General features: G+C 37.9%; 1 protein-coding gene across 1 annotated transcript in view; it reads right to left on the bottom strand.

Moving 5' to 3' along the window:
- LOC137400288 (E3 ubiquitin-protein ligase HECTD1-like) overlaps positions 1-16,491 on the bottom strand; it is a 54,981-nt gene that overhangs the window by 36,454 nt on the left and 2,036 nt on the right. Inside the window, exons 3-18 of the mRNA XM_068086619.1 lie at positions 16,301-16,459; positions 10,921-11,049; positions 10,245-10,355; positions 9,860-10,055; positions 9,406-9,526; positions 8,739-8,956; positions 7,450-7,526; positions 7,227-7,337; positions 4,966-5,077; positions 4,411-4,572; positions 3,890-3,977; positions 3,298-3,637; positions 2,107-2,332; positions 1,829-2,001; positions 1,005-1,166; positions 628-766 (exon numbers count right to left, since the gene is read on the bottom strand). Of these exons, the coding sequence (XP_067942720.1) occupies positions 628-766; positions 1,005-1,166; positions 1,829-2,001; positions 2,107-2,332; positions 3,298-3,637; positions 3,890-3,977; positions 4,411-4,572; positions 4,966-5,077; positions 7,227-7,337; positions 7,450-7,526; positions 8,739-8,956; positions 9,406-9,526; positions 9,860-10,055; positions 10,245-10,355; positions 10,921-11,049; positions 16,301-16,459 (2,524 nt within the window). The remainder of the gene's footprint in view (positions 1-627; positions 767-1,004; positions 1,167-1,828; positions 2,002-2,106; positions 2,333-3,297; positions 3,638-3,889; positions 3,978-4,410; positions 4,573-4,965; positions 5,078-7,226; positions 7,338-7,449; positions 7,527-8,738; positions 8,957-9,405; positions 9,527-9,859; positions 10,056-10,244; positions 10,356-10,920; positions 11,050-16,300; positions 16,460-16,491) is intronic.

The raw sequence follows: 16,491 nt of genomic DNA, 5'->3' as shown, positions 1-16,491 counted from the left end.
TTTATCTGGTTAGTGAACATAACAAATCTATTCTAAAGAACTGTGCAAAGCATTAACATAAATTAGCCCGTGGCCCAAGTGAATTATCAGCTATTAACTCATATCTAACAATCTGTTGGCTGCCTAGGCCTGGCTAATTGTGCATTTCTACATCACAGCTCTTCCCCTTACACTCCCTAACTCTCTGTACACCAATAAAAAAACGCAAAACCCACAGCTTGAAAAATATCACTTGCCCATGAACTGTGCTTCAAAATAACCACCTGCACCAGAATGTCACCTTAGAATACACCAACTATCCCTGAATGCTAGCTTATTAACATCTGCCCACGACTCAAATTTCAAGAATAACTACCTGCACCAGAAAGCCATCTTAGAATGCTACAGCTGCACCTGAACACCACCTCAGCATAGTTTAGTAAGCCCTTCGTAGAATAAAACTACTAATGCAATTGCTACAGACATAAAGTAAGCAGCGAGCTGAAAGTACAGTCAACCAAGAAACCATAGCAGCCAGTAACTCCTACACCCCCAGAAGTCTTATAGCGAGACTACAACTCCTACACCCCAAAAGCCTTATAGCGAGACACCAATATAATCGTACTGCCAGGTAAAAATAAAACTAACCAGCAGAGTTGAGAAGTTGACTGGCACAAGCATCTTCAATCTGTTTGGAAATTGATGCTAGCCTTAGAGCCATCCCTCTAGGCTGATTCTCCGCTGGTTTCAACTCTCGCTCGTAAAGATCTTTGGCTAACTGTTGCACCTGTCAAAGAAGACAAATAGCTGTATTCACCACAAGAAGTGATCATCTCACACAAACTTCTAATTACCAAATAATCAAATTCCTAACATACCAGCAACTGTGGGCAATCTCTGCTAACACTTAGGTAATTTGGGTGAAATCTTACAATTGATGCTAATAAAATGTTGGTGATTTTTTGCCAAGACTATTAATGATAATCATTATACTATCAACAAAGACAAAAGTTCAAGCAGAAGACCTTTTGTTTGAGCATCTCAATCTTTGACTGCTGTTTCCGTTTGGAGCCCCAGCCGGGACTTATCTCTGGCGCGAGAGATGTCTCAGCGGTGAATGTGTGCCGTGTGTTCCGATTGCTCTCAAAAACGAATCCTGGCAGGTCATCCTTGAGTATAGTTGCTTGCTGCAGAATTGATAAGCATGCGGAGTTAAGATGCTGTAATACGGAGTCATGAACACTACATTAAGGACATCTTACAGGAAACAAACACATTACGGTCAATAAAACTGAAATATTTTACTAAAACTCAACACTGGATATGCAGCCATACGCCGAGAGAGGAGCTGCAGAAAAAAGGGTGAGAAAATTTTTGAATCCTACAGTGTTGAACACAACCAGACTTGACAAAAGACGGACAAATCTAAGCACCAATGAGGTAGAGAAGAGATATGAATGTATAGTTAATGAGAGTAAACTAACAACAAAAATCTACCGTAGAATGGAGCCTGACAATCCTTTTCGTTAACTAAAAAGGACAACATTTAAACAATTTATTCAATCCGCTCTGCAAGAAAACCATTGAATTACATGGAAAGCAAGTGATTGGAGAGAAAACTTTTGAAGCTGTTAACACGTGATGAAAATCTTTCAAAATTCAGTTAATCCATGAATTGCATTTCAACAGCATCTAATAGAACAAACAAGCTACTGAACTCATGCTAAACATAATGCATTTTACCTCAGCTTGAGACACTAACATTGACAACGAATGAGGATAGTTTCAGCGCAGAAGGTAGTTATTTCCGAGGAATATACATGTGGAATGAGCACGAATGGTAACCAACCTGCTGCCCATCGGTGTTGACTAAACGTAGCTCCCCATCTTTCTTACTGATCAAACACCAGTTGCCTATGTTTATGCTAGCCGAGCCAGCTTTCGAGAGGACTGGTTGGGGTGGATCTGAACCTACTGATGAGCGTGCCCGCTCCAGCTTTTCAAGGAACTCGGTACGATTCTCTACAATATCGTATAGATATATATGACTAAGCAAAAGCCTATTAGGAAAAAATAGTAAAAATACTCATTCAAGAAACTATGACAATCGAGCTCCAAAACACCTACCCGAGTTGTCATTTCCACCTTCTGGAGAACCACTTGAGTACATGGTAGCAAGCTTGCCATCAAGTATAAACCTGAACCAACCATTGCTGCCATTAGATAGCTCCAGCGCTGCTGCCCAACCCCATATATAGAGACAGTCTTTGCCTTTGACAAGACACCAGTCATGCCATGTGTAGGCTCTGTTGGGAAGTATGTCAGTTGCGTCCTCCAATGGCTTTTCCACCTCCTGAGTGAACAAAAAGGTGTTCATGCAATATCGTTGGACTGTCTTCTTTTCTTTAAATCGCAGTGATTTTTGATATATGTGAGCCACACCCTACTCACTGCCAGCCAAATGAGATCTGCACATTGATTAGCCAAGCTATTGCGACTATGAAACCTTTACTGATTTTTATGGTGTATTTTTTCAAAATTGTCTTACTCGATGAAAAAATAAAATTTAATTCAAAAAATCGACAAGCAGAGAGGATGATACTTTCTGGATACAGCATGATATGAGCAGATTTTAGTTTATGCACAAGAGCATGTCAGCTCTAAAGAACCACCCTTCAAGCCTCATATAAACAATGTATAATACCAATCATTTAAAAATACTAGGTGCGGGCAGGCATCGAGCTGCATACTCGTCGGAGAAGTCACCACACAAGAAAATTAGAGAGGTCTTGACGGGTAAACTCTTGTAAGGGACGGTAAACAGAGCAATATGCGCAACGAGACTTTTTGACGCAGACGTTGTGTCACAGGACTTTTCAACATTACGAATTCTAGTGAAAGACATTTTGGCACAGGTTAGAAGTTCAAAATTTATCCTTTTTTCATTGTGACTTATGGCTCAACCAATTATAAGTAGCAGAGAAAAATGCAAAAAGAAATGCTTAAACGAATTTTAAGCCGAGAAAAATGAACATCACAGGTAAATTTACGTATTTAACAAATGTAGTTCACAAAATCCTTTAACCAAATTTCAACAATTCTAACCTAAAAATCATTTTTTATGTATTGAAGAAGAAAATATTGTGTGAAGTTTCATGAATAAAGTAATGTTGTCTCGTGACTATCATCGAGTTATTTGTTAGCTGTATATAAGCAGGAATAATTTATTTGGTGTAAAAATACCAGTACAAAAAGGTTTGGTGCCAAAAAGTCCTACACCGTACAATATGTATAAACACAAAAGAAGAAACACCGGACCTTTTCCTCTGAAGACAGTTTGTCATTTTCATCCTCGGCATCTGACTTGGGAGACTGTGGTTCCTCCCCAACCAATTGTAGCACTTTGTGGAAAATGCCGAGACGAGCAAAGTGGTCGAGAAAAATGTCTTTCTGCTTGAGGAGAAGATCTTGTGACATCTGCAAAGCGAGCAGGTGTCCGTCATCATCTTCCTCGCTGTCGAGTACACTGCTCAGCACCTCTACTAGCTGTGACGGGAAGAGTTTGGGCAAGCCATCCTCTCCGGCCTCACACATTAAACCGAGGGTCTCCGGCGAAATATAGTGTAGCATCTTACGCATTAGTGTTAAACTTGCTTTCCTGTAAAACAAAATGGTTTCGGTTTTCACATTGACAATTAAAATTAAAAACAATGTGATCTAGCAACGATTTTCATATGAGCTTCACATTTCCGCAATGTTCATATGAGCTTCCCATTTCCGTAATGTTCATATGAAAAAAAGCTGCTATCCAAATAAAAACAGTTTTAGACCATTAGATCGCAGTTGCTTAATTAACTGTATGCTAAGACCTCCAATAAACAAAAACTTGAGGAATGAGCCATATACAGACCTAACTGAGTATACCAAAGTCCCTGTATAGACCTGAGCGAAAAGAGGGAGTAGTCTCTGTACAAAGGTAGGTGCCACCTCTTTGTCTCCTGCAAGAAAACACAAGTGCAAAACTAAAGTAATTCAACACCTTCCAGTTTGTTAGTGGGTAAACAATGTGATTTCAGCTACACAAATGTAAATGTGCTCACTGAAAGATATGCATCAAACATTCAACCCCTTAAGGTGATTGTTGGACAACATACCTTAGCCCATTAAACATGCACATCTATGAGACGCGAACGCCTATGAGACTGGGTTCTGATCGGAGTATTCTGTTCAAGAACATATTAGGACAATCGGTATAATTAAATGCAACAAGATACCTCTATGAAACTGCTGACAAATCAAACAAACCCAGTTTCAAAACTTGTGATGCAGACAATGTTTACCCTAACCAGTAGTCAGTGACTACTGGATATTACAAATATTATAATACTACAGTGTATATTTAGACAAAGACAACAGAATAATATGACCAACCTCTTTCCTCTTGGGTAGGTTTGTCTTCCTCCATACTCTCTGCAGTCGAGGCAGTATCAGCAGCAGTATTGGCAGCATTGTTGGCATTGGTAGAAGCCTCATTCGAAGTCACGTCAGCAAAAGGTGATGGCTTGCTGCGCTCGAGAGACACCATGTACTCACCTGTGAGATGTATAGCAGTGGCTAGACTAGATGTTAAACTCGAACAAATACCTACTAATAATCTTGGCATAATCTTTACTTTGATAAGAGCCATGCCCGTCCATTCATTTGTTCGAAGCCCGCTAAAAGCGTTTGATAAAAATGATTGTCTTGCACGATAATCGAACCCGGGACATCAGGTAAGTGTGCTACCACCACACCATTCAGTCGCCTTACCACTTTAAGAGATAATAATTCCGGTACTGATTACTCAGGACGATCTCTCACAGCGCATGGAACTGCTAAGAGTACTAGTATGGTATAAAAATAACTGTTTGGTACACTATGGTAAACATGATTACCAAAAGAGGTCTAACCATAGAGCATTGACACAAATAACCGATTGGAACTCACCAGGACTTTGTAGGATAGCGATAACCTCCCTGTGACCTTCATCATTCCTCTCTCTCGCTTTGTCTAAGGGAGTCTTCCCATCTTCATCTCTGAGGTCAGGGTTGGCACCACTCTGAAGCGGATACAACAAAGAGTTGACAAAGAGAATTGAAGGTAGAGTAACCAAGAAAACTATTAAAAATAATACTAGTATAGCGGACCGTATCTAGAACTGGTCATCCAAGATAACACACAAAATCTAAAACCGAGTCAATTTATCTCTGTACATGTATCTATCAAATACTTATGATATTCTAACATTAAAGCAGCACAATTTTCACAAATTCACAAACACCATCTTTATCTTCTGTATACAATAGCTACTACTAAACAGTGTCTTCTGTATACAATAACTACTACTAAACAGTGTCTTCTGTATACAATAGCTACTACTAGACAGTGTCTTCCATATAGCATAACTACTACTAAACTGGAGTCTCCAAATCACAACAATCTCCCAATAGCTCATACCGTACTTTAAAACAATATCAGAATAATATGAGAGTACAACTCCAACAGTACAAAATCAGTAAGTGAATGAATGTAGAGAAAACAAACTGATCTGTGCCACATTCTCACATACATCGCTTGTTTATATTACTCACACAATATTTTTAAAAATAATTTGTTGTAAATAGTAAGTAAATGGAAGCAGAAGCCTTCACAAACTCCAAAACTTAATGCTAACACCTTCAAGTATCTATTAATTGAGTGAACACGGTAGTATCAAACCATCATAACAAATCAAGCACTGTGACTACCATAACAAATTTATTAACGTTTACATAATGGCTCAAAGGTCATTGCAATGAATGTGCACTACAGCTACACTAATGTTCATACCACGTTTAGCAGCCTAGACATAATGTTCAACTAATACTCATAGTTCATGATGTGTCAAACAATGAATGATCTGCACTCGAGATTCCATCGAGTTGAAACTAAATCTTTTGTGCTTACTGCAACATAACGAGAGCAAATATGAGGAATCTCATCAACAATCTATCAAAGTTCACAAGGAAGTAGCCTGTAGCCATTGTAAGTGTAATCGATGTACTGTGAACACAATGAAAGGAGTTAAGAACATTCATCTTATGTAATAGTTTAGCCGGTGATCACTGGTTCACAAAAGCCTTCCAGGACTCTGAAGACAGACTTTCATAAGTACAGATTTTTGAACTAGCTGGCATAAGGCATAAATGTAATCCTAACTCATTGTAAAATATTTACTATAGCAAAATTCAATAATCATTTTAACAACAAAAAATAAACTTATAACTTAACAACAAGATCAAGTTTACTTTCACCTTAAAAAATAGACTATTTTTTAATTTATGTATTAGACTTGTTGGAATGTTTTTGTTGGACACACTAAAATGCATACTTTTCCCACAATGCACCTGTGGTGAAATTATAAGCTTATACTCTTTATATCATGCTGTTTAATATAAGCTAGCTAAAATACAGCTGAAGCTTAGACATACCGGCACTCTTTATTACGTTAGTGTAACATTTTTGTCAACAGTGATCTGATTTGAGGAAACTATTAGGGGTGTTTTATTCTTCTTTGCTTTGGCACTTTTTTGTATTTTATTCTTATAAATGGCACACTTAAAAATTAATGAAAAATGTTATTTTAGTGTTGAATGTGTCATGCTTATGATAAATAAAATCGATAACATCAGTGAACACCTTCCAAAACACAGTTTACTATAGACTAAAATAACAATATTCACCAATTTCCAAGTTTGCAATTATAAACATAGAACACAAAAACAAAAAGTGACAAAGTAATGATGAATAAAAGAATGAATAAACACCCCTAATAGTTTCCTCAAATCAGATCACTAGTCAAAAAGCATAACATGACTCATCCCTGATAAGACTCACTATAAACTAGGCAGCTATGCATCATCTGTTAATAAAAATGTTACACTAACGTAATGAAGAGTGCCAGTGTGTCTAAGCTACAGCTGTGCATTAGCTAGCCTATATTAAGCGAACAATATGAAAATTGAATGATTGTAATTTCACTACATCACCGATAAACTAAAATAAATAATATAATACAAATATAAAGATGTGAGCTGAAGTGGCTCTGCTAATAAAATCACTCGCAATTTAATAATAGTATTCTACTGTATCCAGTCATTCCTACTGCAAGAGATGTCATCAACAGCTTAAAGTCACCACCTCTGGTACTGAACATCTCTAGCACTCACCTGTAAAAGTGTTTTCACTATTTTTGGTCGACCAAAGCAAGCGGCGTAATGCAGAGAAGACGATCTTTGGCCTCTGTTAACATCAGCACCTCTTTCACATAAGAACTCAACCTGCATAAAAACAAGCATATGTTAAAAGCCTGCAACAACTGAATGACTGAAGTGGGTCACCCTATAGCTGCTTTAGTTGAGATTAGACCGTTATCAGAAAATATTAACTTACCATTTCTTGGGTGCCAAAGGCTGAAGCCCAGTTGAGCAGAGTCTGTCCGACATCATCCATGAAGTTAACCTCGAAACCTTCAACAGAGTTATCTTTGATGATAAACACCAGGCTAAAATCACCTCACAACAATGAGAGTTTATACGCAAAATACTAAACGTCACTGTACGCAAACTTAGAACTCATTCAAGGGTGCTTTCAGGTTATTCAAGTATAAGAGATACACACGCAGAGGGGCACGCATGAGACATTCAGATTCTAATTGTGTATACCTCACAATTTTTGACACAGATCTAATACGGATTAGCCCAAGGCCAATTGGTCTAAAACCAACTCATCTAATGGTACGATTGGTCTAATGCCGATCGGTCCAAGTATATTAATGGTATTTCGGCCATTCGATAGACCGGTAGTTATAAGACCAATCATACCAAATCCCACCATTTCCAGTGAACTACAGAAGTTTTTCATCAATCTGTATACATATAGACAAATGATAACTGAATCAGTTAAAGTTCTAGTTTCGATGGAGAAGTGCATGAGTTGCGATACATCATTAAAAGCCGTAGTGAGAGAACTTTAGATTTTGATGTTTTTAGACAACAATAACAGAAAGCTCGCTGTAAAACAGACGCATTCAGTTAAAGTTTATTGTAAAAGGTTTTCATGAGAATCGTTCATAAATAATCGATATAGTAATTACCGCATTGGTCATATGTGGCGGGTAAACTTATGGACACATGTGAAACTAAATGAACGTTTATGGCATACCCCATTCCATAGTGAACATGTTTTCAATATTTTGTCAATGTATGGGAAGGAATTCTGAACACATGTGTGAAGTAGTAGTCACAGTATAAACTTGAAATTACAAACTATGACATAAACACCATGTATGCTCTCTCATTGATATTCATTGTGTTTCCATGACGCAGGTAATGAAATTCAGGTAAAGAAGGAATTCTATGTCAAGGGTCAAAACGGTGCTTTTGAAACTAATACAATCGAAATGAGAATGACTAAGGGTTGAAAATATTTAAAATGGAATGGCTCTTCAGGCATTGTCTTGCGCAGCATCTGCAAGTGTTGTTTTCATCTTTTTCAAAGACAAAATATGCAGAAAAATTTGCGAGCGATAAAATTTGGTTGACTTGTGGATTTGTGCCATTTCCATTAACAACATCATGGAAACAATGATTATATACGATCATGACTTCACACCCTTTCAATTATCTACTGCTGTTCAGATACTGGAAGACTCAGAAATGCCAACATCAAGTAATACCCACTGCCACTGTCGATGGCTTCGATGAGAGCCTCGGTATCCTTGCTACGAATGCAGTCAATAAGCTGTCTGTGAGACCTTTCCCCACCGCTGTCAAGTTTTGAGCCTGAGCCACCTTTAGCGGAGAGGGCACTAGCACCACCGGTCATGGGCAGTGCATCGCGGCCCTCAAAGACGAGCACTAGGAGTAGATCTATGAATCTCATGGTGTCTAACACACACCTACACAAAACAACGGACAGTGTTTGTGCAATGAGTGAGTAACCAATCAAATCATGCTCTCGTGATGCTCACACATGATATAAAACAGCAAGGAATAGTTTAACCCAACCCTAAAAAAATGTGTTATATAAAACCACTGGAAAAAAATAACTAAATATTTTGCCCACTCTTGGCATCTACAGAAAAGAATGTAATTGCTTATTAAAAGCTAGTTGATCAAGTATAATACAGTACAAAACAGCAACTCCCGTTAACTATAAAGAACTTTATATTGCATGTAGTACGATGATATACATGTCGTTACAAAGAAAGAATCGGACAAATGAAATACAAGTCAATTGTGAACTCTTAATTAACATAAATAAAAAACCCGGAAGAAACGTAAAAGAAACCTCACCAACCAGTAGTTGGACTGCAGATGCGACACAAAGAAATAAATAAAGCCTGACCTCTCATTGCCCATGAGGGCGGCCTCCACACTGTCTAACAGATCACTTCGCAACAGATTGTGGGTTATTTTTGGGCTTCCACGGCAGAGGGTTGACAGAAGACTAACTACTGTAGAGATGCCTGTAAAGCATTGCCAAATACAGACCAATCGAACGCCAGTCTCACACACAATTTTTTCAACACGAATGGCAAAAAAACCAACTTTTACAGTAGGCACACTTTTGTGTTTGCATATACAAACAGCATGAAAGATTTGTCCGCGATTTTTAGAGTCCTAGTTTACCAGACAATTATTAGCAGAATGTTGTGAAATTCCCACAGGTGACCAAGTCATGGTTCTCAAGCTAAGCCAACTTCCAACATACTTTAGGAAAAGACTGGCTAGTCATAGTAACTTTTGGATCACAAGCTACTAGTTAAATTAGAGTGGCAATCAGTAACTAAAATGCTCACCGGAAGATTTGGGGTCGGGGGTCTGACCGCCTCCGCTAGGAAGAGATGTGTTGAGGTTAGTAGGACCCCCTGCTGCCCTCAGCCTATTAAGAAGCTCGTCAATGAGGCCATGCTTCGAGAGTGGTTCTGGATCGACATTTCGCCGAGTGTATCTGTCAGATAGCGTCGCAAAGCATCGCAGAGCACTTTCCGCTACCTACAGCAGTTCAGTAGCAATGCATAATCCTAAGATTGATAAAAATATACTACAAGGAGTTACGGTCATTGACAGCTCTAATGAACCACAGACTTGGTATCTCATCATATGCTGTGATATCATCTGCTTGTTAAGACATTTATTAGCAGATATGCCAAGAATAACTCAGTACAAATGAGAATTACTTACAAAGGGATCATCATGGGTAAGGAGCGCTGAGAGAGAGACTATTGTATCCTTGATAGCCATCGAGCCTTCTCCTGAAGACGGCTCAGTTTTCCCACATAACCTTGACACAACCTGTGTAAATTAGTCTGTCATAAACAATCTGGTAATTGAATATAATTTATGCGCAATCATGGCCCAGCTTGTCAATGCTTAGGAGTTTTTGAATAACGATTATTACTAATCAGAGGTATTGTTTTAATAACTTTCTCTGTTCTCTCCAATGGAATGAATGGTAAAAGACACCTGATAGAAATATAAGGTACAATTCAATTACAGTGCAGTTTTAAAAACAGCGCAATATGACAGAGCAACCGAAGAAATGTCATATATGAAAAAAATGGTCAAATGTAAAACCTTGAGTAAGGAAACATCTTTAAAGCTTCAATAAGTATGCCAAGGCATCAAAAAGTTAGAACATCGCATAAGACTGCAGGCTAAAATAACTTTCTTTCCCGCAATTACAGCAACCGCCCAATCTTCTCCAGAAAATTCGGGATTCAAAGGCTACTTCAACCAGTCAGTGTTCCTGCACTGCTCTTAACCTAACGTAATCACGGTATCAGCAGCCACTATGAATAACAATATTTAACTGTGATAAAGATGCCGGTACCATTATTCAGACCATGCAAAAACTCACCGACATCGATGAGTGTAAAGTGTCCTTGTGAACCTGAGTTCCATTCTCAGCTATGAAGGTAACAACAGCATTGAGACCACCCGACTCAAAGACAGCTCCAGACTCCCTGGTTACTATGAACTCTAGCACCTGCAGAGAGGAGTTGAGAGTGCAACAGTCGAATACATTAAAAGTCAGACTACAACTAAGAATCTCTGGTCATAAGGGGCAATCTTTACTATAATAAAAGCTGTGGCTGTTTGAAGACATGCTAAGAGCGTTGGGAAAAGTAATGCATCACACTGGAATTGAGTTAGGATATCCGGCTTTGCAGAATAATGAATGAAGACTATAGCTTGAGAATTGTAGCCTAAGCGCAGATAAAATGTGGCAAGGACATAAAATGTAACAGCCACACCAAACCCTTTCTATTCCCACCAAATAAATTATGGTTCCATACCAAATGGAAAATCTTACAGCTTTCATAGAAAGTCGTGAATTTTTCACGGCAGCACTGAATTAGTTTGGAGAAAACTAGTGAAAGACATATTTTGAATGAACATTGATTTTGAAAAAAGACCTGAATGAATATCAATTCTTCCAGAAGTGAATGTTGACTTGACTGGAAGGCAAGCTTATGGGAATGTCACTAACTGAAACATCTACACCTAATCTAGGTTTCATATTCGGTCAAGCATCAACATTTACATAAGACAAAGTTTAATCACAAATTCAGCTTGACATTCCAAGAAATCAATTCTTAGCTGGCTTGTAACTTTTATTTCACCCAGCCAATACTGAAGAAAGCAAATCAGACTATGTAGAGGAGATTTACTATAAAAAAAGCTGAATCTGTCCAATTGTCTGAAGCTACGATCGGAATAAAAAATTGCGTGATACGAGCCTCGAACCCGTGACATTCAACTCGAAAGCTCGACACCCCAAACACCTGTGCTAACCGACTAGTTTCTCCATAATTGTAGAATTACTTATTTTCTGTGATTTATTGAGACACTGGACTGCCAGGCTGCTAGTAACAATAACTATATGACGGATCAGTAGAATTACAAAAGAAACTTAGTAAGCATTAAAGTTCTTCAAGTGAAACCAATAAGAAAATATTAGAAATGAAAATAATAAGTGTATAAATTACCTTAAATTATACATAGTGTATCTCTCACTCTACCACTTGACCTACACTTAAATTATACATAGTGTATCTCTCACTCTACCACTCAACCTACACTTGACTACACTTAAATTATACATAGTGTATCTCTCACTCTACCACTCGACCTACACTTGACTACACTTAAATTATACATAGTGTATCTCTCACTCTACCACTCGACCTACACTTGACTACACTTAAATTATACATAGTGTATCTCTCACTCTACCACTCAACCTACACTTGACTACACTTAAATTATACATAGTGTATCTCTCACTCTACCACTCAACCTACACTTGACTACACTTAAATTATACATAGTGTATCTCTCACTCTACCACTCAACCTACACTTGACTACACTTAAATTATACATAGTGTATCTCTCACTCTACCACTCAACCTACACTTGACTACACTTAAATTATACATAGTGTATCTCTCACTCTACCACTCAACCTACACTTGACTACACTTAAATTATACATAGTGTATCTCTCACTCTACCACTCGACCTACACTTGACTACACTTAAATTATACATAGTGTATCTCTCACTCTACCACTTGACCTACACTTGACTACACTTAAATTATACATAGTGTATCTCTCACTCTACCACTCGACCTACACTTGACTACACTTAAATTATACATAGTGTATCTCTCACTCTACCACTCAACCTACACTTGACTACACTTAAATTATACATAGTGTATCTCTCACTCTACCACTCAACCTACACTTGACTACACTTAAATTATACATAGTGCATCTCTCACTCTACCACTCAACCTACACTTGACTACACTTAAATTATACATAGTGTATCTCTCACTCTACCACTCAACCTACACTTGACTACACTTAAATTATACATAGTGTATCTCTCACTCTACCACTCAACCTACACTTGACTACACTTAAATATTATACATAGTGTATCTCTCACTCTACCACTCAACCTACACTTGACTACACTTAAATTATACATAGTGTATCTCTCACTCTACCACTCAACCTACACTTGGCCGAGTCTGCACTTCCATTCACACATTTCTAAGATAGACTAACGATAAAAATAGTCTTACTGATGATTAAATTAGTTTTTACATTTAGCTGTCTAGATAATTATATATAATAATGTTTGTGTTGTTTTGCTGTATGTAATTACTAAAAGTATTTATCCTGGTTCTTTGGAGTCTAAAATAAAGCAAAGAAAGCTGCCTACTTGTTTATAAGAACATTTGTGCAAATGTACAATGGTTTCCATATACAGTGAAACATGGATAACTCGCCAACGGATAGCTCGAACACATGGTTAATTCGAACGGTTTCTTTCGTCCATTCCCACGTAATGGTAAATTGCTATAGATAACTCGAACTCAACACTGTTAATTTGAACTGTTTTCTGCCCAACGGCTACCGAAACGGTTGTTATCGCTTTAGAAAATCACTTTATTCCAAGCCATAGAGGTAAACCTCAACTTTCCGTAATTCATAAGCGTCGTTATTACCTCCATCGGCAAAATATTTTTGGCAACGACTTTTCTGAAGGTTTGGTGAAATTTTATTTATACCAAACATCCGCGTAGCGATCGCCCTTCGGAAGCGAGGTAAAGTAAGATAATCTTTGCATAAACTTCAAGGAAAATCGGCAAAATTGATCGTGGGTAAAACGCTCAAAAGAAAAAGATGTCTTTTCTTTTGAGCATTTCAACAACGATCAAGTTTTGCCATTGTCAATCTAAAAAACGTCCTGGCAATAACATCACCTCAAACAACGAACCAATCTCAAGTGATAGAAAAATCTCTATACTTTTTGATAAAAACGTTTTAAACTTTACATTAGAAGCATTTAATTTGAAACAAGCCATTTGTGCTTTTGCTTTATATTATAGTTTGTATATGTACATGTATCTATTAATAAATAAGTAAATACATGGACTTGTGACAGTGCTCTGATAACTTGAACGCTCTGATAATTCGAACACTTTTGCTCGGTCCCGTGAAGTTCGAGTTATCCATGTTTGACTGTGGATGTATATATATATATATATATTTATTGTTTATATATATATATAAACAATAGAATTGTTCATAAGCATTAATAAATGTTTTATTATGACTACCTAGCCTTAGTGCTAATCTAGACATGACCTTTTGACAATAAGGTCCAACGTTGAATTTGTGTGGCTGAATGTCATCCAATTAACTTTTTTGGGATTGATATTTTTTGCTACTAAAACTTATACCGTAAGTCCTTATGCTCAAGCCGCGCGACTTGTCGTTGAGCGCGGCTTCTGGTTCAAGGTAATAAGCCGCGGCTAAATCCAAGTTTTTAAAACTTACGTGAGGCTTAGGGCGGCTTCTCGATAAATGCGGTCTCTGCTCAGTTCCACGCTATAACCATAGAACCGCAGTCATGATACACTTTTATGTACGGGATTTTGGCAACCTACTCGTTTATTTTCAGGGTCATGTTTATGGAATACTTTAGACTAACGAAGAATTTATCGCTAATGTTTAACTCACCACAGTCGTAGGTCATTAAAACCGTTTCATTCCTGACCGCATATTTCCATAAACGTGAACCCCTCTAACAGCGCGATAAAAATTTAGCTGAGACATGACAAAAAGTTGTTGATGCAAGGGTTTAGAAATTTTAATTCAAACTTGGAAGTAAAAGAAAATTCTTTTCACATGTACTGATGTAGCCTGTTTTCTTATTCAAGAGTACTGGGTATAACGAAACCCTTCTCAACACTCTGGCTCCTGAAGGGGTCAAGGACGACAAAACATCGGTCATTAGCCGGGGTCTGTGGGCATATGCGGCTTGTTGGAGGATTATTTTTTCTTTCGTGAATCATCTGGTTTTGAGCACAAGCCGCGCGGCTTGAGCATGAGGACTTGCGGTAATTGCACAACGTAAATTGCAGGAGCGCTGCAATTGGTAAGCTATGTTGATGCTAAGGTATGTTGACGAAGACTCAATTTACAAGTAAATTGAGTCTGCGCTGCTCTATGGCAAAACGTAGAGCAGCGCAGACTGTTATTATTTAATACAGTCAAACGCGGATAATTCGCACTTGGATAGCTTGAACACCCACGCAATGATAAATTGCTTTAGACAACTCGACCTCAACTTCATTAACTCGAACAGTTTTTGCCCAACGGCTACTGCGACAGTTGTTATCGCTTTAGAATATTACTTTATTCCAAGCCATTGAGATGAACAACCACTTTTAGGCGTCGTTATTACGACCATCGGCTAAATATTTTCGTTAACGGCTTTTTTAAAGGTTTGCAAAAAATGAAATTTTACCAAACATCCGCTTAGCGATGGCCTTTTGAAAGCAAGGAAAAGCGAGGTAACCTTCGGTTAAACTGCAAGTAAAATCGGCCAAATTGATCTTGGTTAAAACGCTCAAGAGATAAAGATGTCTTTTTTCTGAGCGTTTTAACCACAATCAAGTTTTGCCAATTTCAACTTGAGAATGTCCTGGCAGTCAGATCACCTAAAACAACAAACAAATCTCAAGTGATAGAAAAATATCTATACTTTCTGATAAAAAATTTCAAAACTTTACACAAGAGGCCCTTTAACTTTCAACAGGCAATCTATGTTATGATTTATATATAGTTTGTATATGTACATGTATCTACTGATAAATACATGCACTTGTGACAATGCTCTGATAACTTGAACGCTCTGATAACTCCAACACTTCGCTCGGTCCCGTGAAGTTTGAGTTATCCGAGTTTCACTAAATATAGATATGAGAATTCAGGACAGCGAGGCCTACTTTAAGTCACTTATGAGCTACTTTCCTAATAGTATTCTGTCTGTAAATTGTTTGTATCATCAGATGGGTTTTGGTAGTTTATAAAAGTGTTTATATAGACATTGTAGAATGTTTAAGCAATGTGGAAAGGGTTGACCATGCAGTACATTCCAGCTGGCATCCTATGACTGGGGCTTGCATAAACACACCAATATTTACACTCAGTCTTGGTCAGAACGATGTCCAGAGTAAACGAGATACATTTGGTATGAGGGGAGAATCAAGATTTCTAATATATCTTCATAGTAATTATCAAGTTACACTAACAACTACAAGCAGTAGTGATTGGGTTGCATAGAGCAAGGTATTCCAAGAGTTTCAGATATCGCGAGACAATATATACCATACATGAGTCTCAGATGCAGTGAGATAATATACCATACCTTGATACACTGTTCAGCAAGATCTTTGCTAGTTCTAGTCGACATGTCTGCTATGACAAGTCTGTTACAGAGTGCCTTGATAGCTCCATCTACAGCCACTATCCTCCGTGTACAATCAGCTGAGACATCGAGGTAGTATGTAATAGCTCTGGCTGTGACCTAGCAACGCATACACAGTAGCCTTGGTAACA

The sequence above is a fragment of the Watersipora subatra genome, chromosome 7 (genome assembly GCF_963576615.1).
Source record: "Watersipora subatra chromosome 7, tzWatSuba1.1, whole genome shotgun sequence".
Lineage (NCBI taxonomy): Eukaryota > Metazoa > Bryozoa > Gymnolaemata > Cheilostomatida > Watersiporidae > Watersipora > Watersipora subatra.
The sequence above is the reverse complement of the archived record's forward strand: the minus strand, read 5'-3'. Positions and strand labels throughout refer to the sequence as shown.